Source organism: Pristis pectinata, chromosome 5 (genome assembly GCF_009764475.1).
Source record: "Pristis pectinata isolate sPriPec2 chromosome 5, sPriPec2.1.pri, whole genome shotgun sequence".
In the NCBI taxonomy this organism is placed as follows: Eukaryota; Metazoa; Chordata; class Chondrichthyes; order Rhinopristiformes; family Pristidae; genus Pristis; species Pristis pectinata.
The window spans coordinates 88,549,007-88,576,898 of NC_067409.1; the positions used below are offsets into that span (position 1 = coordinate 88,549,007).

Consider the following 27,892-nt stretch of genomic DNA (forward strand, 5'->3'; position numbering starts at 1 on the left):
GTGGGAGGAAACCGGAGCACCCAGGGATGCTCAGACACCACATGGCATCCAAAAGCTTACAGAGCTTGTAACTATGGGGCTGTGCAAAGTGCGAGTGCAAAACAATAGGATATTGATAAGCTGTGGATGTCACGATGATAATGGGGAACCGTTCCCCACCCCAGGTGTCTAAGGTGCAGGATTCACAAGTTACATGCATCCTCTGAAAGGAGTGGTTGGGTTGGCTGAATGTCCTGCCTTGTTTGCTTTCTTCAACCTCTTCTTTAAACACATTTCCCTGAAGATATCACCGCATTAATATAGGTTTAATTTTATTTCTGGAATGATGGATGAAGTGAAGAGGGTTTTTGATAAATGTGATCATCAGCCAAAACAAGCATTGCAGTAACTTATTGTGAATTCCAAATGCACATCCCGACATATGGAGAGCCGCATGGAGCAGAAGGTTCACACAAATCATTGAGAAAGGTAGGAAGAATTTAAAAGAAAGGAGATTGAATCTTTGCCAATCACAGCAAACCCCCTTCCACCCCCACCCTCTGCCTTCTTCACAGGATCAGCTATTTAAAAAAAAACATGGAGAGAATTTGGGCTCTTCAGAGATTAAAGGTCAGAGTGTTTGACAGATGCAAGCATTAAAAGAGTGCCCTCCTTCCCAGCAGGTTTACTTGGTAAAGGTGCATGTCAGGAAAATGTCTTAACAGAAGCAAGCAGTAAGGAACCACATCTCTTGTCAAACACAGGAACAGCAGATGGAATTTTGCTGGCATGCAAAGCATTTGGTTTTTGATTCAGTTGAATAAAGGAGTCTTGCAGGAACTATTAGTTTTCATTTTGTTTCCACAAAAAGAAACTGTTACTAGAAGAAAGAGATTTCTTTATTAGTCACATGTACATCGAAACACACAGTGAAATGCACCTTTTGCATAGAGTGTTCTGGAGGCAGCCCGCAAGTGTCGCCATGCTTCCGGCGCCAACAGACCACGCCCACAACTTCCTAACCTGTACGTCTTTGGAATGTGGGAGGAAACCGGAGCACCCAGAGGAAACCCATGCAGTCATGGGGAGAACGTACAAACTCCTTACAGACAGTGGCCGGAGTTGAACCCAGGTCGCTGGTGCTATAACAGCGTTATGCTAACCGCTACACAGTGTAATTGAGTGCTTGATGGTCACTGTGGACTCAATGGGCTAAAACGGCTGTTTCTGTGCTGTGTATTTCTATGGCTTCTAAGAAAATTATTCCCTGATTTATATTTATATGTATTAACCACTAAGGATTTATTGAGCAATTTATCTACATCTGGAATTTCTGCCTTTTATTTCTGTGTGCAAACAAGTAATAAACAGTGGTCTCTTGTATAACAATACTTGCGGATCCAATTATATTTAATGCAGATATAGTTACGATGTTTAAAAAGCATTTGGACAGGTACTTATATAAAAAAAGAATTGAGGTATGTGGGCCCAATGCAGGCAAATGGGATTGTTGTAGATAGGCGTCATAGTCGCCATGGATAAGGTGGGCTGAGAGGATCCATTTTTGGGCTGTACAATTCTTATGTTTCTATGATTTTTACTTTTATAAAAATGTTTAGTGCATTCCAGCAGACGAATTAATGGCCCAAGTGTTGTAAAGAAGTATGATCAAATTGCCATTGCAGAAATGTGGCTGCAGAATGACTATTGCTGACTAAACATTTGTGAAGGGCGGGTAAATGGGAAAAGGCTATGGGGCAGCACTGTTAATAAGTACGATATCAGTAGTTAGAAAGGATCATGCCAGGTCTAGGTTTAGAATTAGAATCAGTTTGGGGAGGAGCTGGGAAGCAGCAGATAGCAGAAAACGTTGGTGGGCATTGTTAACAGGCTGATGAACAGTAGTTGTGAAGGGGCACAAGAGTAAGCATGGGGCCTCTAAAAATAGAAAGGCCAAATCAAATGGGGGCCTTGGTGAAACCACTGCCTGGAGTATTTTGCTTAATTTTGGTCTCCTTACCTAAAAAAGGATGTACTTGTCAGAGAGGGAGTACAGCAAAGATTCACCAGACTAATTCCTATGATGGTGCATTTGTCATATGAGGAGAGATTGACTCGGCCAAACCTACGCTCTGTAGAATTTGCAAGAATGGGAGGTGATCTCATTAAAATGTACAAAACTATTAGAGAGCTTGACAGGATGGATGAAAGAAGGATGTTCCTCCCAGCTAATCAGGGCTCACAGTCTCAAAATAAGACATAGGCCATTTGGGACTGAAATGAGGAGTCATTTCTTCACTTGGGTGAGGCTGGTGAATCATTGGAATTCTGTATCCTGGATTCCAAACATTTCAAATAATAAGTCTCTAAATATTAAAGAAATCAAATGATATATCAATAGAAGGGAAATAATGTTGAAATAAAAGATGGACATGATCTTGTTGAATGGCAGAGCAGGTTCAAAAGACCAAATGATCCCCTGCTCCTATTTCTTAATTCATATTGTTTCCCAAAACTATCTTCCCTTATCCTAGCATGCACCAAGCCTTATTCGGCTGTGTTCTCGTGGTCCCTCTCTATTTTAATATTCTGCTCCTCATGTTCAAATCCTTCCAATGTCTTACCTCTCCCTATTCTATAACTTCCTCCCGCCCTACAATCCTCTCCATTCCTCCAAATCTGCCCACTTATGGCACTTGTTGCTCTATTGGTAGCAACGACTACACCTCCTTAAGGCTTAGTTCTTAAATCTTTGAAATTTTATCCTTCTTGTTTAAGAAACTTCTTAAAGCCTACTTATTGAACCAAAGTATTGGTCATCTGTTCTAGTAGCTATGTGTTGGTTTCGAATTGGGGTCTGGATATTGAAAAAAGGAACTATGTTTCTCCCTAGCTATATGAACAATTCCTTTAGTGGTCTCAAACTGCTCACTTGGATTAATTCTTCATCTCTTACACTTGACAGAGTGCAAGCCCAGCCAATGCAACTTGTCCTCTTAGATTAATCATTTAAGTATCCCTGAATTTCACCTAATCATTAGCAAACGTATGATTGTGGAGGAGGCTGTTTCTTATTTCTTCATTTAGAAGACGTGGACATCTCTGACCAGACTGGTGTTGATTGCCAATTCTTATTTAGCCCTGAGATGGAGATGAGCTTACTTTGTGATTCATTGCAGCCTATTCTGTGAAGGTATTCTCACAGTGCTGTTGGATGAGGACCTGGTTCTTGGTAGATAGTTCCTCGTTGTGGTTTAACAACCCTGCACGCGCAAGCTCAAGTCAGAGCACTCCAAGCTAGGTATTACCTCAGTACAGGGACAGGTGCTCAGTGAGTGGCTATCCCATGGAGTAGCCTAACAGGAAGGAAAGTCTTGGCATTTCTCACATTGAGACACTTTATAGTTTCCCCATTGCTTCCACAGGAAGTTCAAAGAAGAATCAACAGTTTTAAGCCTGTGATACACAGCTAGGGTTTACACCACCTTGATATCTCTGAATACATTGATTTAAGTCAGAGTTAATACTAAACTAGCATTAACCTGGAATAAATGAAATCAAGTTTTATACAAATTTGGTGAGCCTGAAAAAGTTAGCTTAAATCAAGGTGGCACTAGCCTGGGGTCCCTGAATAAATTAAATCAGTGTCAACGCTAACCTGGTGATCCAAAATAAATTAATTTACAGCAAACAGTGGAACAGTAACCTTAAATAAATTAACTCAAGTGTTAAAATTAGGCTGGTCTTTAGATATTTACCAATGTTTTTATATTTACAAGCTTCAGTCAGTATCATGACTTTGTTGATTGTGATTAATTGGATACTTAGGTTCTCAGGCATTGCTACTATCAACTGGAATGTTATCGCATATCTTCTGTTTGACGCACAGATTATACAATGTGAGACAGCCAATACCTGACATCATTAGACTGATGAAAGTACATTCAACTTTTAAAAAAATCATTTATTGTTCGATGTCTAATGGTTTAATGGTAAAGACAATTTCTGTGAACGGTAGTCCCTCCTGACTTGCCTTTAAAGGAAGAATGTAAATCATCTAGCACACCCTAAACCAGCTGGATTTGGCTGCCCCCCAGACTACCTGAAGTAACAGATGTGTTGATCAGTTTATTAAGCTTAACCACAGTCCCAAAAGCACTACCTGCGGGATGGGTTTAGATGGTGGGTGGGTGGGTGAGATGTGCAGCTGTGTTGTGCTCAGCCCACCCAGAAACTGGACTTGGAGCAGGCAGAGATTTGTTCCACTTGAAAGGATTCATTTTTTAAACTTTTTTTTCATGCTGCCTACTTTTCAAATTTCCTCTGTGGTCCCATAGTGTGTGATAGTCCCACACTGTAGAATGCTCCAGGCAGCAGGTACCAAGGCCGGGTGGTACAGTCACAGTAGTGCTGCTGTCAAAGGTAATTTAGAGAAATTTCCCTGTCCTTCTCTGTTGATTGCCTTGCATTTTATGTGCTATGCATCTTATCATTGACAACTGGAGTGATAAACTATTCAAGTCAGTTGGCTGGACAACTGCATTCAATGCAAGTCACTTTTGTGGGCTGTGCTGAGTTATTGTTGAGGCAAAGAACTGATGAATATTTTTCCAGCCACAGTGTGACAAATGCAGATATTTGGATTCATAAAACGTTCATGAGCCAAGTCCATCTAAAGGGGGTAGTAAGTAAGGTGAACTCATTTTAGTTGGATATGGAGAAAAAAGTTTCCTAAGGAGATTTATGATTTGAAGAAAATGAAGATATAAACCAAATTGCAATGGGTAGGATAAACAATGGACTAACATTTCCTGCTTGTGTTTGTTAGTTTGCTGCTGAACATTGTGATTCACCTGGGTTGTGTGTAATTAAATAGGCAGAAGATTTCCCCTTCTTTTCCCGACACACTCAGCAGGCTGGAAAGATTTCCTCTGTTTATTGTTTTTTATAAAACCAGTGACAATAGCAACTTGGACATCTTGCACGTGCACCAAGTTCAAGGTTGAAGAAGGCGCACTTTCCCAACTGCAACAAGGGATAGTCAAGTAATACAACCTCCCCAGGGTTATCCACAGGCCAGGAACAACATATAGCAAAATATCAGATTAATCAAATAATAAGTTACAAGCTACAAGAGGAGTCAGTGAAAATAAGGGAAAAGTTAGCTGTGCTGCCTGAAGATTGTTTATGTCTTGCAGTGAGCTGGATACTCTTGTTAGTGTCACTAACACTGAGAAACAATGCAAGAAAATCCTTTCTATCACTGTGTGTTTGCCAACAACATATTGAAACTCTATTGTCTAGAAATTTCAATGAGAAAACAACATCTTATTCAATGTTATGCAATTGAAAATTGACATCATTTTCCAGAATTAATCAAGGTAATGACCATTTCCAAGTTACTTTGTGCCAAATCTGGCCACTTCTAGATATCAGTCGCTCTTTTACTTCTGAACTGATTTCAGTGTTAGGACACACACAGTATGATGTGCTTCCCCATGTAATGCTTCTTCTGGAGCACTGCAGGAAATCTGAACTGGGTTTTCCAGTGCAGTGCTGGACTTAGACCTCCATCCAGTAAGCCAATTACTTTGATTCTTCAGGACTTGCCTTCTGCATCATACTGCCTTTCTGCTCATCCCTGAATACAGTGATTCCTGATGTTCAAGGTTATTACACCAGCAACCGCCCCTCCATCCCTCAGTGTTTGACTGTCCCAATCTGCCACCTGCCTCAAACCAAAAGATCAGTGTCTTTATCCTGGTTTGCTGACCCCACCTGCAGCCTTCATCATTGTGTTGGTAGTCTGTACTCATCTCGGTCTGGTCTTCAATCAGTGCAAGCTCCAGTGCTCCACCACATAACCTGGCAAGACCACTTGCCAGATTTAGCCCACAACTCCCAGCTATCCTGAATTTGACCTTAGAATGGAGCATCAAATCGAATATTTTTGATGACAAAAATGTGTAGCACCTGGTTGGTTGTGTCACTTGGCATATCCTTTTAGCTGGAACCAAATCTCTCGGCCTATAACAGCACAATTTTGTACAACATGCATCCTAAGAGAATCATTATTCTTAAATACAAGATTTTCTTCTCGATTCAGTTGGCGTTGGTGACAGCTAATAAATCAAAGATGGACAAATCAACATTAAGATTTAGGATAGCTGTGAGAAAGAATGAAAAATTATTAGGTCAGCATATAAGTGTACATCAAGGATTGTTGATCAAAGAGCAATATAGCTCCAGTGATTTTTGATTGTCTGGAGGCTGAAGTGACCTCAACCCTCAGTAACCTGACTTGCAGGAAAAGATAAATCCATATTAATGAAAAATTTGATGCAGACATCATCTTACTGCAGGTTTGATGAGCATAACCAGCTGGGAGACAATGTTTTAGTTTTTTTTAATGAATGCTTTTGAAGATTTATTGAGCAGGCTGCCATTTAGTGGTGAAAATCATACAAGTATCTAAACAGAAGGGTTGGACTCCACTTCCATTGAGTAAGTTGTGTTTTGCTTCAAGGTTTCTGCTGTAGTTTATACAAGTTGTCATGGAAAAGAAAGCATTCATGTCTGCTAATGTACATGATTAAAGCATCTTTGTTAAAATCAGGTAATGGCTTGGTTCTTTCTCTTTTGTATGCTTAAATGTATTTTGTTTCTGTTGTGGGAGGAAATTAAGTATCAAGCTACAGTGGGAGTGAATGAAAGCATCTCTACCACTGCACATAGACTAGCCTGGAGCATTCATGTTGAACAATTCGTCTAGTTTGTAGAGTTCAGATCAAAGGAAGGTTTAGCCGAGTGTGTCAGTGTCACGTCTGGACAGATTCAGGTAACATCTGACATGAAAAGACTGCGATCATTTGGAAATCTATTTCCCCTGTGTCTCTACAAAGGCTGAAGGTGTCTGTTCCTGACCACACCAGATGGAGTCTTGTTAAATACAGACAGGTATTTTAATTTAAAGTGAACTGTTTTGTCTTACTGTTTTGTGGAGCATAAGTGATCCGTAAGTTGTGGAGATATATTATGTGCCATAACAAAAGTTGGGCATTTTACTCTTGTCCACATTTCATACTGAGCAAAGCAAATAATATGCAGCAAATGCAATCTGACAGCCCTTGAAACTTATCTAACCTCTCAATCTTATTTGATGAGGAAAATAGGCTCTGTCAGGTGGTAAAATATTAAGGCCACCTCATTTGCCTTTCATTACCCTAGTGGCTGCATGATAATGAAGTTAATGATTAATATTAGAAGTCAATCATTGTCAATCAGCCTTCAAGAGACTTGCACATGATGAGAAGACACTTCCAGTGGCGAGGAGCTCTTGGAACCATGTGGACGAAAGTGTTTTTGAGAGCTTTAAGCTTCAGAAACCAGACCTAAAAATCTACAGGTGTTTGAGATATTCTTTACACTTGTCTCCATAAGTTTGACTGCACTAAAGTTGGTAGAGTATGATCGCAGGCCAAACTTGTGTAGCCATTTAGCTGATGAATTTCTGCCTTCGTGGATCCAAAATTATCTATTCCTGTACAGCATGTTACAATTTATTATGTTATGGATTATTCAGAACCTGCACCCCAAAATATTCTGTATGAAAACAATCCATCCCATTCAATTCTGAATAAAGCAAACAATTTTTGTTTCCTCTGGGTGGGCTGTGAAAATCTTGTCATTACTGTGGAGCAAAACCTTAAATCTGGGGAATGCTTATTGCCCTCTGCAGGAAAATAGCTTTTAAAGTTTTAAGGACCAGTTTAAAAATATATTTTATAGTCACAAGATTTGAATTGTGCTGTTAACTCAGCAACATATGTACATGGGTGGCAGATACAAAAATCAATTAAAAGCCAGATATTGGCATTTATCATGAGTGGGTAGATTGCAAAAGAGAGGAAGTGCTCCCTCAGCTATATGGAGTCTTCCTATATAGAATCTTATTTCCCTGTAGCCCTGCAACTTATTCTCTCTCAGGTGCTGATCAATTCCCCTTTGATCTCTCTTTTACCACTTATCTACACTGAGGGGTAATTTACGATAGCAAATCAAAATACCAGCACACCTTTTGGTGTGGGAAGAAACCAGAGCAGCCAATGGAAATCGAGACAGTCACAGTGAGAATATGCAAACTCCATGCAGATAGCAGTGGATGTCAGGATTGAATCTGGGTCCTTGGAGCTGTGAGACAGCAGCACTGATGCTGCACCACACTGCCACCCATATTATGCTCGGAGAAGGTACAACATAGATTCACCACAATGAAACAAGACCTGAAAGACTTGATGTATGGGGATGTGGGACGTGCCATGTAAACTTGGACTGTATTCCTTTGAAGTACAAAAGGTCAAGAGCTGAGTTGTTCAAGGGAATTTTTTTTTGGCAGATAAAGAGAATGTAGAGCTTGTTACCAGAGGGAGTGGTTAAAGAGGGAGTATGGACGATTTTAAGGAAGCTAGATAACACACAAGGGAGAAAGGAATAGAAAGTTAGGTTAATGAGGATCATTGAAGAGGGGGTGACAAAAAGTGTGTGCTATTCAAAAACATCAAGGTGGACTTGCTGCAAAAATAATGAAGGGCACGTAAGATGAGAAAAAGGATGCAATTTCTTAATGCAAAGGGTGAAGGAAACTTGTAAACTCCTCTCCTGAATGCGTAGGGTGCCAGGTTTCATTTGGACATTTTCAGGTAAGAGTAGTCACATGTACATCGAAACGCACAGTGAAATGCATCTTTTGTGTTGAGTGTTCTGGGGGCAGACTGCAAGTTTCGCCATGTTTCCGGTGCCAACATAGCATTCTCACAACTTCCTAACCTTTGGAATGTGGGAGGAAACTGGAGCACCCGGAGGAAACCCACGCAGACACAGGGAGAACGTGCAAACTCCTTACAGGCAGCGGGGGGAGTTGAACCCGGGTCGCTGGTGCTGTAATAGTGCATGAGACCATGAGTGGGAGATCCTACTAAGATAAGGGTACTGAAGTGTGTGGAGCAAAGTTGTGTGAATGTTGATGAGGTGCATTATCAGCCATGATTTCACTCCTGGTGGAGCAGATTGGTGTCAGAATGGCCTCCTCCAGTTCCTGTGTTGTTTTAATTACTAAGGAAACTTGCACTATATCACTCTTCTAGAAATGTCGCAAACTGCTTCATAAAGTGGTGGTGATTGTCATTGCCCCTCTGCTGTTGGATAACGAGGTAGATGGCCAGCAGGTGGAATATTTTTGCAGCTGCTGGATTGGATTCCCTACGAATTTCCTACTTTCCTTTGAGTAGCACCATGAGACTGTTACTGCCTTCCTGGTCCACTGGAAAAGGTAAATGGAGCATTCTTTTTTTAACCTGATGTTCCTAGGTTAGCAGAAGTATCATCTCATAACAACATGAGATGAAGGATTAACCTTTCCTTTCGCAAATGTTAGCATTGATACTTTCCTTGTCCAACCAAATATAAGTTAAGAGAAGTATTTAATGTTCGGGTTGTTGGCAAGAGAACGTTTGCTTTCTCTTCAAAGCATTAGTGGTAATAATATCAGGACCAACATGTCACTATAATTCATTATAGTGGATAGATGTAATTTGTATGTATAAAAGTTTATTAGAGCAAATAAGACATGCTGTTGAGAATATGGAAATTCTGCAGAATGCAATCAGTCGGGGTTCAATAATGTCATTTGCAGTGTTAGGTAAACACAGTTCCTGGAGTCTTGATAGATTTGTGAGTTAGGGAGGTTTATTGAACGTGGAATGAAGAATTGTTGATTAGGCAGCATAGATGCAGGGGAGACTGGATGAATACATGAGAGAGAAAGGAATAGAAGGTTAGACTGAAAGGGAGAGAGAAACAGCGGAAGTTGATGACTTTTGTACTGCATAAACACTGACATGGAGTCATTGAGTGGCCTGTTTCTATGCTATATGCCCTGTTTCTTTGATTTGGTTCTATGAAAGGTAACACGGGTGGGAAAGGAAAGTGATGGAATGATTTTGGGTACCTATGAATTTCGCTGGGAATATCTCAATGTGTTGTCATAACAGCTTAAAATTCAGAATTAGAATACTAAGACAACTGCAAAGAGCTCTCTGATTGATCTTTTCCTTTTCTATTTTGATTAATGGTGTCACAATTCGGTGGTCTGTGGCAGTGTAATCTGAGCAGATTAACCCATGATGTAATGTGTCAGGGGTTAAAAGTTTTCTTTATCTTTCTAAGATCCTTCATTGTCAGACTAATTTGATTCCATGAAGGACATGATGAAAGATGTTGTACATCTAACAAATGGACTTGGGGGGGATCAAGTGTCTGCCATTCACTTAATGGGCGTTCCCTGCACATTCATCCCTGAATTCTCTCCTGGCCAATATTCAGCACTTAATGAACATCACTGAGAAAAGTAAATCGGACGGGATTGTAAGATTCAACACTGCAGTTGCTGGAATCTGAAATAAAAGAGAATGCTGGAAATACCCAGCAGGTCAGCCAGTGTCTGTGGAGAGAGAAAACAGAGCTAACATACAGGTTGATGACTCTTTGTCAGAACTGGCCAGGCCTGCAGCGTGCCTGTGCAGAAGATGTTATTCCGTGAGCTGATGTCGGTCTTCTTTGGAACAGTGTCAGAGACCAAGGACAGAGAGCTCAAAGAGCGAGTGGGAGGGAGAATAGGAGTGAAGGCAACTGAAAGCAAAGAGTTACCATTGTGGACTGAATGAACATGTTCTGTAAAGTCATAGAGCATGGAAACAGGCCCTTCAGCCCACTGAATCGGCACTGACTATCGAGCAGCTCTTTACAGTTGTCCTACACTGATCCCATTTACTCTCCCCACATTTCCATCAATTCTCCCTCCCCCTCCCCAATTCTATGAATCACCTCCAACCTGGGTGCAATTTATAGTGGCCAATTAACCTACCAAGTTGTGCATCCTTTATTTGTCAGATGAAACTAGAGTAATTGGGGGAGACCCGCACGGAGAACGTACAGACTCCACAGCACCACAGGTCAGGATTGAACTTGGGTCACTTGAAGCAGTAAGGCTGTTTCCCTGGACTGAAAGTTTGGGTCTTTAGATGGTGGGAAGGGAAGAGGTGAAAGAGCAGGTGTTGCATCATTGTTCAACATCTCTATCGAAAGAGTGGCACCACTGATTTTTTAAAATCCAAAATAGACTTTATTCATCATAAAAAACAAACTATATACAACAATAAAACAGTGCAAACCTTTACATTCGTGTACGGATCAATCATTAGTGTTACCTTTTCATATATAAAAAACACAGCACCGATACCACTCGTGTGGCTCTGCTTTCGCTGCGGAGAAAGAATGTCATCAGTTCTGTCTTTGAATTGAATGCCAGGGGAGACCACGAACGCAGTCCCCCACTACCACAAATTTTGCTGTCGAGTATCCCGCATTTGGGGACATTGCAGGCGTCAGCACACCCGAAGTGCAATGGGATAGCCTCGTCCTGGGAGAACCTATTTTTTTATCAAAATAAACTTCATTCATAATAAAAGACAAACTATATACAATTATAAAACAGCGCAAGCCTTTTAATTCTTGTACAGATCATTCATTAGTGTTACCTTTTTAGATAAAACGCAGCACCGATGCCACACGTATGGCTCCTTGGGGGCTACCCAGTCCTGTATTTTACAATATTTAGGGGCTTTCTCGCCTGCCCCTGCCCCTCCTTCTCCAGTGGCAGAAGAACCCTAAACTGTAGTCCTTCCCACCGAGCCTTTGCATTGGCTGCACCCAGCTTCAGTGCATCCCTCAGCATGTACTCCTGCAGCCTGGAATGTGCAGTCGGCAGCATTCCCCTACGGACATCTCACAGTGCTGGAAGACCAACAAGTTTCGGGCCGACCAAAGGGTGGCACCACTGATAGAATAAGCACTCCCTCTGTACTGCATTAGGGTGTCAGCTTCGATCTGCTGATGTCCCTCGTATGGCACTTGAATCCATTGCCTTCTAGTGTGGGTGAAAATTGTAACAGGAAAGAAGCAGTGAGCCTTAAAGTCTAAGATTACACTGCCACAGTAACAGAACAGGCACTGTGCATATTGGTACATTGTTCCTCCCGACAGTTAAGAATAAACCTCTAATTTATGAATGGAGGTGTATGCTATGGGACGTGGGATGGGGGAAGTATGAAATAGTCAAGCAGCAAATATAGCCATAAGAATTACCCCTTGATAGCACAACAAAATCTTTAGTTACTCATGGAAGAAATAAATGAAATAAAAAATACTTTTCTTCTCTCTACAACATGAATTCAATTGCTTGCTTTCCTGTTACCAGTGCCATGCCTTTCCCACCAGATTTTATCAGAAAGGACAATGCCAGACTTCAGGAATACTTTTCATGCCACTGGACAGCATTGTTTTGGCACAGGCTTGCTCACGCCTTGCCAAGGGTCTCAGAGTCTAAGGTTCAACAACATTCATTTTGCATGCCCATAAGGAATTGTAGGAAAAAAATCTAATTGTTGCAAAAGTATGAACTTTGTGACTAAAAACAATGCTTAAAACTGTGTACCCTTGTTGAATTATATGCAAGTTTGTAGAATTATGGCACAAAGGCCCTTCTGGTCAAACTGGTCTATGCTTTTCAAAAATCTCCTCCCTTCCTAATTCAGCACACCCTAATTCATCTGTAGAACCTATTATTCCTTTTTTCCTTAATTGCTTATCTACCTTCCTCTCACATGCATCAACGCTGTTGACTTCAACTAATCCTTGGGATCCGAAGTTCCGGTGAGTTGAACAATATTCTCCAGTCCTCTGGTTTATCTCCCACCTTTCTCCAGTACTTGTTATCGTTATCATTTATTAGCAAAAGCCACATCCCATAGTTTTGTTCTACCCCCAGAAGTAGATATGACGCTGTATTTTACCTTTGGAACGTCTTCATAATTTTAAAGATCTCTATGTTATACCCAGAGGAAAGAAAACACAATGACTGCTAGAAGTTCAGATTTTTTTTTACTAAATGACTCTGCCCCACTGTTTGTACTTGGGGAAGAAAAAACAAAAGCAGAAAATGCTGGAAATACTCAGCAGCTCGGGCTGCATCAGTGGGAAGAGAAACAGAGTCAGAGTTTCAGGTTGGAGACCCTTGGTCAGAAACACTAACCGACAGAGTTCTGATGAAGGGTCCCCGACCTGAAACGTTGATTCTGCGTCTCTTCCCACAGATGCTGCCCGACCTGCTGAGTATTTCCAGCATTTTCTGCTTTTGTTTTAGATTTCCAGCACCTATGGCTTTTTTTTGATTTTCACTTGCTGTGGGGAAGTGCTGCTCTGTAGAATAAGGTGTGAAACTGCTCACTTCTATCAGATGATTTTAAGGAGCCCTGTTGTGCTAGATAAATAATTATCCTTTAACCAACCTTGTGAAGATATCGCTGTCGTTGGAAGCTATCTGCGTGTAGTTAGCTGCTATGTTTTTCACATCACAGCAGTGACAATCCTTTCAAAGTATTTTATTGGCTGCAAGTTGCTTTGGTTAGTTTATAGCTTGTGAAATCCTTCATTTAAGTTTTTTCCAGAAGTTAAAATATTTTGCAGCTTGGTATTAGTATTGGGTTATTATTGTCACTTGTACCAAGGTGCAGTGAAAAACTTGTCTTGCATACCATTCGTACAGGTCAATTCATTACACAGTGCAGTTACGTTGGGTTAGTACAGAGCGCATGGAGGTAGTACAGGTGACACAGAGTTTAAATTTAAAAGTATAGAACAATTATCGTAAGGGTAATGAGTAGATCTGTAGAGAGCAGCTTGCGATGAGTCACCACGCTCCAGTGCAATCTCTTTTGAAAATGCAGATGGAATGAGCAGATGGTTCACACATACTTCTGTTTATACCTCCTGTAGGACTCGGAATCCCTTGACACCTACATACAGAGCACACTTTCAGCTCTTTACCCACCATTTGAAGTCACTGCGGCCACCGTCCTGTGGCAGCTGTTCCACGTGGTGGAGAAGTCATATCGAGGGGACGGACTCCGCTGTCTGATTGACTTCCTGGTTCCCGCCAAAAGAATCCTTCAGTGCATTCAGCAGGACACATGTGTAAGTAGAAACTCGCCGCAGGAAAGAAGGGCATTCATTGTTGATGGCTTAAGGAACAGAGGTAATACAGCAAGAAGTCTCGGCCTGGCCAGAATAAAGTGGATTTAGCTAGCTGAAGCTCGTTAAATACAGCCAGCCATGTGTGATGGTGAAAAGTAATATTGAAGCAGGTCTTTGATTTCACACAGCGATCTTCAGAATACAATTAAATAGTTATGTTGCCCATAGAAGAAATCCTGAGAATTGTATGAGCTGGGGGAATATGATGGTGGGATTTACTCAACAGAGGTGATGGTTTTGTGATGTTTTCACTAGAATGCAACAAAAAAGATGGAAGTTGGTATTACTTCTGTTTTTGTTCAGTTGGTAACTTTCTCATCTCTGAGTCAGAAGATCATAGGTTTGAATCCTGTTCTAAGGTCATGAAATCTCAACGCATGCTTTCATGCAACAATGGCGAAGAGGCAGTCTTTCAAATGAGACTTTGTATCAAAGCTCCATCAGACCTTTCAGGTGCATGTAAAAGACTCCACAAAATTAAATAAAAAGAGCATTGGAGTTCTCTGGGTGATTTGGCTTGCATTAATCCTTCAGCTAACCTCTCTTAAACTGATTATGCATTCTTTTTGCATTACAGTCTGTGAGATCCTGCTATGTACAAAATAACTGTTGCATTTCCTATATTACAACAATGTATATGCCAAAAATGTTCATTTGCTATAGAGTGAACATCAAACATTACAGCACAGTACAGGCCCTTCGGTCCATGACGTTGTGCCAACATTTTATCCTGCTCTAAGATCTATCTAACCCTTCCCTCCAACATAGCCCTCCATTTCTCTATCATTCATGTGGCTGTCTAAGAGTCTTTTAAATGTCCCTAGTGTATCTGCCCCACAACCTCTGCCGGCAGTGTGTTCTACGCACCCACCACTCTCTGTGTAAAAAAAAATTACCTCTGACCTTACACTTTCTTCCAATCACCTTAAAATTATGCCCCCTCGTGTTAGCCATTTTTGCCCTGGGAAAAAGTCTCTGATTGTCCACTCAAGACTGCTTTGGGACAACCTGGGTTGCAGCAAGTGTTGAGAAACTGCAACACAGCCCCCTCCTTTTCATCCTGATTGCCTGCTTGCTATATTTATTAGCTGCAAAGAAACAATTTGGACGGGTGGGACTTCTATTCGAAATTCTGCTGCTGTCTAGAGTTTGGTGAATGTCCTCAGAAAGGGTTGGATTGTTTGAGCTGAGTACTGAAAATCATAAAGCAGGACAAAGCTTTTTTAAGGTTGTTTTCCAGGTGATGAAGAAATGAACATCAGTGTGAAAGCGCCTTAGAGGTTGCTCACTGAGTGACAGTGAGATACGGAGGTGAAGTTAAGCAAAAGTAAACTCGGGATTTCAGACAGCACCTGTGGAGAGAGAAAAATGTTTCAAAGGCCCAGGAGTTCGGAGACGAAACATAGATGGAAAGGAGAAGGTCGGGTGGGACTCAGACGGACCTGAAAGGGTGATGGCTTTGAGGACCGTGTAGAGAGAACCAGGCGCGGCTGGGGGAGGGGGTGGACGGAGCGAGGGGGCATCCAGCCAAGGTGTGCACAATAGTAATCGGCCGCAAGGCGATTAGAAGTGGACAGCGAAGTGTGAAGAGGTGCAGGGTGACGAGCCAGCAGTGCGTGGGTGAAGCATGAACCGGCTGGGAAGGCAGAGCGAAGCGTGAGGGAACCACGTGTAGGGCAGCAGGGAGAAGCGCGGACGCAGCAGGACGATCCGGGGTGGATCTGGCAAACGGTGCGGACCCGGTAGGGTGGAGCTCAAGCGGACCTGAAAGGAATACGGCAGGGTGCGGTACAAGCGGACCTGAACGGATGACGGTCTTGCGGACCGCGTAGGGTGAATCAGGAGCAGGAATGGACAGAGCGAAAGGGCCACAAACCAAGGGACGCGCAACGTTCAACGGCCGCAGGTTGATTCGAAATGAACCGCGAACTGTAAAGAGGTGCAGGGTGACGAGCCAGCGCACCGGGTTGGGTGAAGCACGAACGGGTTGAGAAGAGCAAGTGAACCACGTGTAGGGCAGAGGGAGCGGGCGGCAGGGAGAAGCGCGGAGGATGATCAAGAATAGATTTGGTAAACTGGATGTGGATCCGACGGAGTGGACCTCATGCGGACCTGAAAGGGAGGGGGCAGGACGGAACTGAAGCGGACCTGGGAGGAATACGGCAGGGTGGAACTCAAGCGGACCTGAAAGGGAGAGGGCATGATGCAGCTCAAGTCGACCTGAAAGGGTGAACCAGGAGCGGGGATGGACAGAGCGGAGGGGCCACTAACCAAGGTGATTGGAGGTGGACCGCGAAATGTGAAGGGGATGCGGACATGGCGGGGCGAGGGAGAAACAATGCGGGTAAATAAGATTAAGTGTAGATAGTACAAGGTTGGCATAGACACGGCTGGCCGAAGGCCCTGTCTCTGTGCTGGTGTGACGCTATGACTAAACGTATAGGTCACACTTAAAATAAAAATTGATCGCATTCGTTATCCTGGTCTGCGTGTATGATGCACTTGTGTACAGGGGCACCTGGGCTTGTGCCATCGATCAAGATCCATTCGATGTATATTTGAACATCAATCATTTGAAATCCATTTGCTCAGGGGTGTGCCCCCGAAATGCACAGTCCATCATTCCGAGCAGGACGCGACAAGACATGTATAATGTTAAGAGAGGCTGGCTTATTCGGTCTGTTGTCATCTTAGATGGCTGAATTTCTTGCAGGTCGTGCACCTTTGAGAGTTTAATTCACCCTTTTTGTCCACATTCCTGTATATCTCCTTTGGGGTGCTGTGATATGTTCCCAGCCAGTTAATTTGCTATCCTCTCTGTCCCCAGCAGCCAATAGTGACTGCAGCTGATCGTGATCCTGAGTGAAGTCCCCTATGCCCGTCGCCCGTTCTGTGTCCCTCTCACCATGGCTAACAATGTGATTGTGGAGCTACTGGAGGAAAGGCCCTCTGTGCTCACGAGCTATGCAAAGTTGATTCTACTGGGCACCATGTCTCCTGTTTAGTGTGCCTTTTGAGTTGTAGAACAATTACCAGTCTTTATATGTGCCTGCCTCTACATTCCGTACATGTGCTGGAATGAAGGGAATGGGACAATAGGCAATGTGTCCACATCAAAGGCCCCTGTACCAAAACCCAGCTTTAGCAGAGCCCTTCATTGGATCCCAGGTCGCTCGGACACCCCGGAAGCTCAGTTGTTAACGTGAGATATTAACCCCAGAATCACCACCATTGGCAATCAGTCAGAATGAGTAAAAAGGAGACACGAGATTCTGCAGATGCTGGAACCTGGAGCAACACACACGGAACTCAGCAGGTCAGGCAGCATCTATTGGAGGGAAATAAACAAGGAAGGACTTGTATTTACATGACACCCAAAGTCCCATAGTGTTTTACAGCCCATGGAATGCTGTTGAAGGTTAGGCACTCTGGTAATGCAAGAAACACACTAGCCAATTTGCTCACAACAAAATCCCACAAAAAGCAATGTGTGGCGTTTGGGGTGGACAACAGGATGAGCTCCCCCTTACTCTGAACAGTGTCCAAGTGTGACACAGGGCCTCAGCGGTTCGTGCTGCTGCCTCACGTGTGAAAGGCAGTTGTTCCCTCGGTTTAAGAATGAATCCAAAGGATTGTCCCTCTGACATTGCAGCATCTGCTTGAGTGTCTGGAGAAGGTCTTGAACCCATGACCTCCTGGCTCAGAAGCGAGAGTGCTACTGTTGCGTTACAGCTAACATCAGCATACTTTTTGTTTGCTGGTTTATTTTATTCAATTGGAAAACTGGGACCACTGAAATTCAGGGTCACTGACCGTCACGACTCCCACACCAACACGTGCTCACACTGGGTGGAGTTCAGTGCCGGGGATGGAAGATATTCAGCATTCATCGATCAGGAAGGTCCCAGCTGAACCTGTACTGTGATTGCTGATTCAGTTGGGTGGGGGGAGGGTTGGTTTGGCCTCAGTACCTGGAAGATTTTCTGATCATTATTATTTGTTTGCTGCCAGTAAGTGCATGCATGTGTGTTTGAGATGAGCATTGGTCTCTGTGATGCCCATAATGCTGAATAGCTCAGTACCACTTACTGTCTGGGCATTACACACAATAATGGCCATAGGGTGTTTGGGCTGCTTGGTACTCAAGGAGATGTTACCTAGAAACATCTCTGAGTATGAAGCAGAGAAGTGTGACAGATATAAAATGAGATTCCACTGGTCCCAAACAATGATGGCTCTATATCTCAGTATAGTACACAAAAATCCCAAACCTGAATTTCTGCTGATAAGCACCAATTTTTTTTCAAGGGGAATTGCATGTGCATAGAATTAGACAAATGGCAGAACGGTCCACCTCCCACAACTGATTCAACATGATAAAATAATGTAAAAAAGTAGAACGGGATGACTTGAATAATTGTGATTATCACTCAGGCAGGCCGGCCCTTTGAAATGTGATGACTGCTGCTTTCTTCTCAGGAGTTAACAGGTGAAGATAATTATCTGTGTAACTTTGTTGTGCATTACTATCAGAAAATCTCTTTTGTGTGTCTCCTTACCAGACTGCTCCCTAGGCCTCCCCCACACTCCCACCACCCACCAGTAACTTCTGGATGGCCAAAGTCTTCACAAGGACCAGTCCCATCCCAAAACTTCAAACAAAATTTATATGTAACCCTCGACTAGTTTTACCGGCTCTTTGACATTTGAAGGCATCACAGTGTGACTCAATCTACCCCCACCCAATGCTTAAAAATTCAGGACATCCCAGCCATGGTTCAGAGCCGGCGATTCGTCTCATCATCTCCTGCAAGTTTCCCACTTGATCTTCAATGCACATAAAAATCCGTAGCAATTCCCTGGAAGTTCCAGCGGTGGGACAGGCAGTCAAATGCTTTAAAACATGTTGCAAAAAACAAACTGCTGGAGGAACTCAGCAGGTCGAGCAGCATCTGTGGTGGGGAAGGAATTGCCCGACTTTTAGTGTCGAAACCCTGCATCGCGACTGAGAGCGGAGAGGGAAGGCAGCCGGTATAAAGCAGAGGGGGCGAGTGGTGAGACAGGGGCAGCAGGTGATGGGAGGGCTGAAGGACGATGGGCAGATGGAGCCAAATGGGAGAGGGGTGGGGTTGGGGGACACAGGCAGGTGGGTAATAAGTGGAAGAACAAGTAAAAAATGCTTTTAAAGTGTTGTCACTTCTGTAGGGTAAGAAACACTGCGGTCTATTTCCATGTATTATCTTCCATAAACAGCACTGGGGTAAAGACCAAATAATCTATTGACTTTTCAGTAATGTTGGTTGAGCTTAATTATTTACCAGAACACCAAAGGATAACACCCCTGCTTCTCTTCAAAGTAGTACCTTGGAATCTTTTATGTCCACGTCGGAGAGCAATCTGATGTCTCGTTCAAAAACAAGCACAGAGGAGATTTATGAGGATGTTGCCAGGACTCGAGGGACTCAGTTATGGAGAGAGGTTGAGCAGGTTGGAGTGTAGGAGAATGAGGGGTGATCTTATAGAGGTGTATTAAATCATGGGGGGCATTAGGGTGAATGCACATGATCGTTTTCCCAGAGTTGGAGAATCAGGAACTAGTCGGCATAGGTTGAAGATGAGAGGGGAGAGATTTATTAGGAACCTGAGGGGCAAATTTTTTCACCCAGAAGGTGGTCAGTGTATAGAATGAGCTGCCAGAGGAAATGGTTGAGGTAGGTACATTAAAAACATTTTAAAAGGTACTTGGATAGGAAGGGTTTAGAGGGATATGGGCCAAATGCGGGCAAATGGGACTAGCTTAGATGAGAATCTTGGGATAGACCAGTTGGGCCGAAGGGCCTGTTTCCAAGCTGTATGACTCTGTGTGGCATTGCCTTGCTACTCCACTGATGTATGCACCCAGACATTTGTGCTCAAGTCTCTGGAGTGGGTTTGAACCCAGAACTTCTTATTCAGAGGTGAGGTGCAACTGACTTCACCCAATGTCCAAGGGCTTTGAGATCTGGTTGAAACTTGTCACTGATCTGAGGTCTTGTAGGACTGCTGTCTTCCTCCTGCTTTGCCTGTTTGTGACAGGCCAGTAATGTGATAACCACTGTGCAGGAAATGTTAATGAATGATTATTAAAAAAAACATGTAGTGAAATATCCTACTTGAAATTGAGAGAGAGATGCAGCATGGAAACAGGGCCTTCAGCCCACTGGGTCCCTGCCGACCTTCAACCACCCATTTACACTAATCCTACATTAATTCCATTTATTATTCTCCCCATAATCTCATCAACTCACCTGCCCCACCAACCAGATTCTACCGCTCACCTATAATGAGGGGCAATTTCCAGTGGTCAATTCACCTACCGACCCGCTTGGGATGTGGGGGAAACCAGAGCTGCTGGGGGCAGCCCACAGGGTCACAGGGAGAGCGTGCAATCTCCACACAGACAGCACCTGAGGTCAGGAGTGAATTCGGTGGCTGGACTTGTGAGGCAGTAGCACTAACCGTTGAGCCACGGTGCCACCCAGGCCAGATCAGGTATCCGACTGGGCAGATTGCCTTCCCCATAGGACATTAGGTGGTTCTGTCGTCATCACCACTGAGACTACTGTGCCTTTTTAATACCAGATTTCACTTCACTTACTCAATGCCAATTGCCATTGAGGGATTCAAGTCAAATTTCTTGATCAATGGTCCAGAACTGTAACTTAACCAGTAACAACCACCACACTACTGTACCCATGTTCAGGAGCACGTCATCTAACAGAGGACCCCAACAGTGCAGCATATCCTCAGTACTTGAGTAGGTTAGATTAGATACCTTTATTGGTCACATATACATTGAAACATACAGTGAAATGCATCTTTTTGCGTAGTGTGTTCTGGGGGAGCCCACAAGTGTTGCCACGCTTCCGGCACCAACATAGCGTGCCCACAACTTCCTAACCCATACGTCTTTGGAATGTGGGAGGAAAACCGGAGCACCTGGAGGAAACCCACGCAGACACACGGGGAGAACGTACTAACTCCTTACAGACAGCGGCCGGAATTGAACCTGGGTCGCTGGCACTGTAATAGTGTTATGCTAACCATGACACTACCGTGCCTGCCCATTGTATTGGTCTGACTGTTGGTCTGAACAAGGACCCAACACTCAAGTGTTGTTGGTCTGGATAGAAAAATAAATTCGGTGGTAGCCTCCAAATTGGAAGGACCATAAAAGAGAATAAAATTCAGTGATATGTGGAAAGGGATCAAGTGTACGACTGACAAGATTGCTGCTGGGAAGCGTTGGCTGAATCAATGGCTGCTTGCTGCTTCTGTGCCGTTCCGTGCTGTGAGATAATGAACTTATGACTCTGACTCATAGGTATATATTAATATGTCCGTGGATGTAAATATATAAACACAGACTAAAATTTGTATGTGAATGTCTTGAAAATGCAAACAAACTGAACAAACTGTTGTTACCATAAAACCGGAACAACCAAAAAACACTGATTCTGAATTTCACAGCAGACAATTCATGCACTCACTCCCAGTTGCCAGCCAAACTTTATCCTGTGGAGATTGAGAGCTGCCAAAATGTTTCCATGGTTTCCTTTGCATGACTGATAAAAGACTTGTAAAGGTTAAGTCATGTCTAACTAACAACCATTTGAACTGTTTGAGGAGTTACGTAAAGATTCAGTTAAGGTGTGTCTGTCATTTATACGTACCAGTGTGGATTAGTGCAGACAAGAACAGAAAATCAACAATTTATGCAAATATAGGCAGCAAAATACTTGTGAATATCCAAAACTGTGGCAGCTGGAGTTCAGCGTAAGGGAATGTGGGGCTTTCCACTCCGGACCTGAACAAAGCAGATCTGAATCTTTTCTAATGAGCAGGAATTAAGGAAATCTGGGGGAGCAAAGAGATTTAGGGATGGACTTTTAGGGGGTGGACTTTTTAACAATTCTGGAACTAAGGCAGGAAAATGGAGTTTCAAGGCAATTTTGCAACGATCTCAATGAATGGCAGAACAGGGATAAAAGGCTGGTTCAACCATATACAAATGACCTGGTATGTTGGCTTGCAAACAACTGCTTATATGAAATGATTCTCTATAGAACCATGTAAATGTTCTTCCACATTATTTTGGCTTTCCCAAAACAGAATAGCCTGTTAGATGGGCTCAAAGCACTTTGGGCTCTAAGTTTTTAGAGGCTGCAGAATTGTCATTTAATGAACTTTAAAAGGATCAAGTAAGTTCTGAGTGTTGGTCAGAATCCTCAGTGGGGAAAAAAAATGATTTCAGGGAATTTTATCCTGCAGTACATGCACGCTCTGTTCTCAGCAAAGACTACTGCCAAATGCTGTTCTTGCTTCAATTGCTTTGAATGACGTTATCAGTTCTTGAGATCATACCCTGATATGTTATAAAAGGAGGCAGAGTTTTGTGGCAGTGTGCGCATTGAGGATTGATGGCCTAATTGTCAAAGTCACAGGCTTTCACCTTTGCAAATCTGTGTTTCATTTGACTATTGTATTGTTCAAAGTAAACTTTCAATGATAGGCTTGTTTTTGAGTCACAACCTGGGACTGACAAATTCAGGAAATAAATGATTGGATGGTTTGACTAATCTGGAGTTGTTCACTGAGCAAGGTGTTGGTTTTTTTTAAAAGTGTAACACAAGGTGGAATGTTTAATCATTGACAACTGAAAGAATTGTGGACGGGTAACATGGATCATAAAAGCTGAATAATTACATTTGAAAGGGAGTTATGGATTGTACCATTAATGTGGAAAATGCTGGAGTTACTTGTGGGTCGGGCAGCATCTGTGAATAGAGAAACATAGTGAATATTTTAGGTTCATGACCTTTCTTTGGGATGAGTAACAGTTCGGTAAGGCCAGTTTTAAGATGGACTAAATGGTTGGGAGCGGGGTGTGGAGGGGGGAATGTTTTTGGTGGAGAAGAGAACAGAAAGGATTCTGGAATGGAGGGCAGTTGATTAAATGACAGAAGGGGTGACGGTACAAGGTGAACATGATATTAGGGAGCAGAAGGTACAATGGAAGAGGTGTGACTGCGTAATCATTATCTAAAAGTAGCTGTATAAAGTGGAGTGGCTGCTGGAAAGCTGAAATAAAATGGCAGAAATGCAGAATATTGTGTCAGGAAGGCTGCAGTGTGACTCGTCTCCTCCTGTGTTTTGTCCCCTACTTCTAGAATCTCCAGTCATAAGAAAGTCTTGTCAGCAACCACCCACTCAACACTGTATACTCTGCAATGAGAACACCTCTCACTCTCCTCAGTTCCGGTGAGTATAGGTCCATCCTGTGCAATTTCTCCTCACCCCTGGACTCAATCCAGCAAAACTGCTGCACTTCCCCCAGGGGAAGTACTGTATATCCATTTATAGCTGTGGAGATCAAGATGCTGCGCAATAATCAAAAAGCAACAAAAAACCAACTGTCAATGATGGAAATTTGAAATAAAAACAAACTGCTGGAAATCCTCCTGCTCTTGTCCTCCTGAGTACTTCCAGCATTTACAGTAAATGGTATGCCTGTTGAGATTTCACTATTGTTCTCCCAACATGACTGCATACATACAAACATATCAACTAGGAGCAGGTGTAGGCCACCATTTAATAAGATCATGGCTGATCCAATGGTAACCCCAGATCCGCATTTCTGTTTCACTCCCTTGCTTAATAAGTATCTGTCTAGCTCTGCCTTAAAATAATGAAAAAGTCTCCTTCCACCAGCCTTTTGAGGAAGAGAATTCCAAAGACTCATGATCCAGAGAGAAAAAAACGCTGCCTCATCTCAGTATTAAATGGCTGATCCTTTTTCATAAACAGTGACCCCTAGTCCAATTTTCTCCCACAAGAGGAAACATCCTTTCCATATCCAACCTGTCAAGACCCCTGTGGTTCTCAGATGTTTTAATCATTCTCTCTCATTCTTCTCAAATTCAGTGGATACAATCCTAGACTGAGCAATCTTTCCTCATTCAACTACCTGCTTATTTCAGGTATTAGTTTAGTAAACCTTTTTTTAAATTGATTCAATACATTAACATCCTTCTTTAGATAAGGATAACAATGTTGTACTCCACCTGTGGCCTTATCAAATGCATAACCTCCCTACTCCGTTCTCTTTGCAAGAAATGATAATATTTTGTTGTTCCAAATTCCAGCTTCTGCAGTCCCTTGTGTCTCCATAACGTTCTGTTGGTTTTCCTAATTACTTGCTCTTCCTGTGAATCATGTACTAGGACACCCAAATCCCTCCGCATCCCAGAGCTCTGCCGTCCCTCACCAATTAGATAATGCTTTTTTTTTACTGCTGCTTGAACTGGTGAGTATTTTCAGTATTTTCATTTTAATTACAGCAAAGCCCAGTATAATGGCACCAAGCCTTCTTTCTTCTAATACTCTTGTTACTACGGATTCAGGTTACTAATTGGCTCTCTCAGATGCTTGGAACTTCTTAACTGTGTTTCAGTCTCTGGTGTAGTTGAAGAATGTATGAGCTCCTGACTCCAATCAATGTTGACCTGAATCTCCTCTTCATTATATGGTTCTATGTTCACTTTGGGAATAAATTTGTCATCACATGTTCCTCCACTAAATTCTGTTGAAGTCATAGAACCATAGATTCATGTAGCTCAGAAACAGTCTGAGTTGACGCTGACTATCAGTGCACATTCACACTAATCCTACACCAATCCCATTTTAATGTCTCTACATTCCTCTCAACTGCACCCCAGATTCTACCACTCTCCTGCACACTAGGGACAACTTACAGCAGCCAATTAACCTACCAGCCTGCACATATTTGGGATGTGGGAGGAAACTGGAGCATCTGGGGAAACCCTGCACAGCCACAGGGAGAACATGCAAACTCCACTCAGAGAGCGTCAAAAGTCAGGATTGAACCTGGGTCACTGGAGCAGTGAGGCAGTGGCTCTCCTAGTTGGCCATTGTGCCTCTCGTTACAATCATCTGCACAATTCAAACAAGACATCTTTTATGCTGATGATTTGTAGTCTTTCACTCGTATCCCACTATTGCACATCATACTTGTTTGTTGATCCCAGAACTCTCATTTTGCTTGTTGTGCTTACTGGGTATTTTCATGCCTCTTTCCAAGGAGTTGGCTTGTGCATGCGTCATGGTTTTACTTTTGTTTCAATGGCTGTTCCGCCACTCACCTCCCAACTGGACTGCGGTAAACACAAGCATGTTCAATATCTGTAGTGCATCAACAGATCAGGTTGAATGTGGAGTTGTTCAGAGGTTGAATAGTAAATTAGCTGAACGATTATTCTTGGTTGAACCCGAAGAACATGGGAAATGTCTCTGTAAAGTGTCCGTGAAAATATGTCCAGATCATTCAGCTGCATTGTTAGAATTTACTGGAGTTGTAACAAGCACAGTCAATAGAGAGGAATCTGTAGGTATAGTATTTTTGGATTTTCAGATGACGCTTGACGTGCTACATTAAAAGCTGATGCATAAAATAAGAGCTCAAGGTTTCAGGGGAAGTGTGTTGCCTTGGAACAGCGGGCAGTCCTAGAGATTATCTGCCCTATGTTAGAAGGGACATCTCATTCTTCAAGGGTAAATTAAAGTAAGTTCCTTATTTTTGAAGTAGAATGTTGGGAACATTAGTCTCTCTGGTCTCCTTGAACAGAGAACATCTGTCTTGCATGCAGTGTGATCCACCACCCTCTCAAGGTCATTGTCAGTGAGCCTGGGAGCAAGCTCACTACCCTCAGGAATAAACTAGTGCAGCAATGGTGAAGAGTAAACAGTCTCCAGTAGATGGAAGTTTGCTTATGGTGTTATGTGCTTGATTCTTTAAGGGTTGCCTGATGAGATTTAACCATGTCCTGAGTCAGAATGGTGGTGTAAGTTGTCACTGCTGCTGAAAAACAATACTGTCAGCCTGACATTATTATCAGCTGCACGAACAAATTTTGTGATTCTTCAAGAGCTTTTTAAACCAGTATTAGGGAGCCATGTATCAATGTTTTAACACAGGCCAGCTTTTCAAGTTGACGACCTTTTGCAAAACCATGCTGTATCTGCCTAATCACATCATGAATATTTAAGTGCTGTGCTATCACTTCAACAATGAATTCTTCTACTTGCCCCATGACTAAAGCCAGCTGTCATCTGTAGTTCCCTAATTTTTCCCTCCTTATTTTGAATAACAGTGTTAAATTTGTTACCATGACCATTCCAGAATCTAGGAAATTTTGGAAGATCCCCATTATTGCATCTAGTCTGAACAGCTCCCCGTTAATGGTAGTTAGCAGATGGTATTATGACACAGATGTGTGGATAAACAGTAGTGACCTTGTTTACAGAAGCATGTTGTCTAAACTGCCTCACGTACTCTATATGAATAGGGGGTCTGCCACACCATCGGGTTTTCACATGTGCTGCACATTTTCCAGTGTTTGAGAAGGGATATGAAGGCCAGAATATGAGGTGCATCTCAAGTCCATAAGGGAAGGCAGCCAGCAGTCAATACCTTTGACCACAAAGTCTTTGTTTGTCATCAGAGATACTGAAGCATTCTGAATTGCTGACAGTTTTATCAGAATTAAGGTTTTGCTCAGTCTAAATTACTCGGGATCTTGGAGATAGTGGAATTAATAATGCTGTAAATTAAATAAAATTCTTCCTCTCCTATGTAGGTGTGGAATTGATGTTTCCCCTGGCTGGGGAGTGTAGAACCAGGAGTCCCAGTTTCTAAATAAGGGGTTGTCTGTTCAGGATAGACATGAAATGAAATTTCTTCACCCTGAGAATCTTCTGAATTCTTTACCCAGGAGGGTTGTGGCAGCTCAATCACTGAGTATACTCAAAGAAAAAGATTGATTATTTTTGGATATTAAGGGAATCAAGAGATATTTGGTTAGTGCACAAAAGTAGCACAGAGGTAAAAAAAAGAGCACCCCTGATCATGTTGAATGGTGGAGCATGGGTCAAAAGCCTAATCCTGCTTCTGTTCCTTATGTTCTTATCTCTTTACCAAGCTTTGGTCATCCGCCCTAATTTCTCCTTGTGCAGTTCAGAATCAAATTGTGTCTGGTAACATTTCCATAAAGTACATTGGGAGATTTTACATTAATATTAACTATGTGAATGGAAGTCCCTGTTGACTGATGCTCGACCCACTGCAACAAGGAACATCTTGCATCTGCAATGCTAATATATTTGGGTTTTATTCTTTTGAGTAGTTTAAATATCCTAAACATTCAATGCAGCTGCATAGGTACTTCAGGCCTCCTGAGATAATCAGTCTCCTTCTAGGGATAAATACTCACTGGTGAAAATAGACAAGATTGCTGAACCATGATAACATTCCACCTGATGACCTCTTCACATTATGGTCTCTTCCCAGGAAGCAGCCAACATGGTAAGTAAATGAGGTGGAAATAAACGGTAGAGGGTGATGCAAGAGTAGAGCCTCCTCCTTGATGAAAATTTTAAACGTCACGATGTTCAACGTCTGAGTGAAAGCAATGGTTCTGTCAGTGCCAAGCAGATCTGTTTCTACCTGCTCTATGGGGCAGAAAGCCTCTGTGGCCAAGCCTACAATGAAAGCTGTCAGTGAGTGATTCAGCACTGCAATCCTGCCTTTCTGTTCCCTCCTCTCTGCTTGCTGGAGTCACTGGACTGGAACACTTCATTGTTCCACGCTCGGCTCTTGTGAGCTTGAAAATTGCTTGAAACCGCTGGAGCCTTACAGGTTGTTTTAGAC

The 27,892-nt window shown here is 42.7% G+C and overlaps 1 protein-coding gene and 1 non-coding gene across 2 annotated transcripts in view; one reads left to right on the plus strand and one right to left on the minus strand.

Moving 5' to 3' along the window:
- Positions 1-27,892, plus strand: part of zgc:158766 (uncharacterized protein LOC100009641 homolog) — a 131,799-nt gene that overhangs the window by 42,191 nt on the left and 61,716 nt on the right. Inside the window, 1 exon segment of the mRNA XM_052016913.1 lies at positions 13,870-14,067. Coding sequence (XP_051872873.1) covers positions 13,870-14,067 — 198 coding nt within the window.
- On the minus strand, positions 11,342-11,501 carry LOC127571063 (U1 spliceosomal RNA). Its single transcript, XR_007956439.1, has one exon. It is a non-coding gene; the product is annotated as a U1 spliceosomal RNA (small nuclear RNA).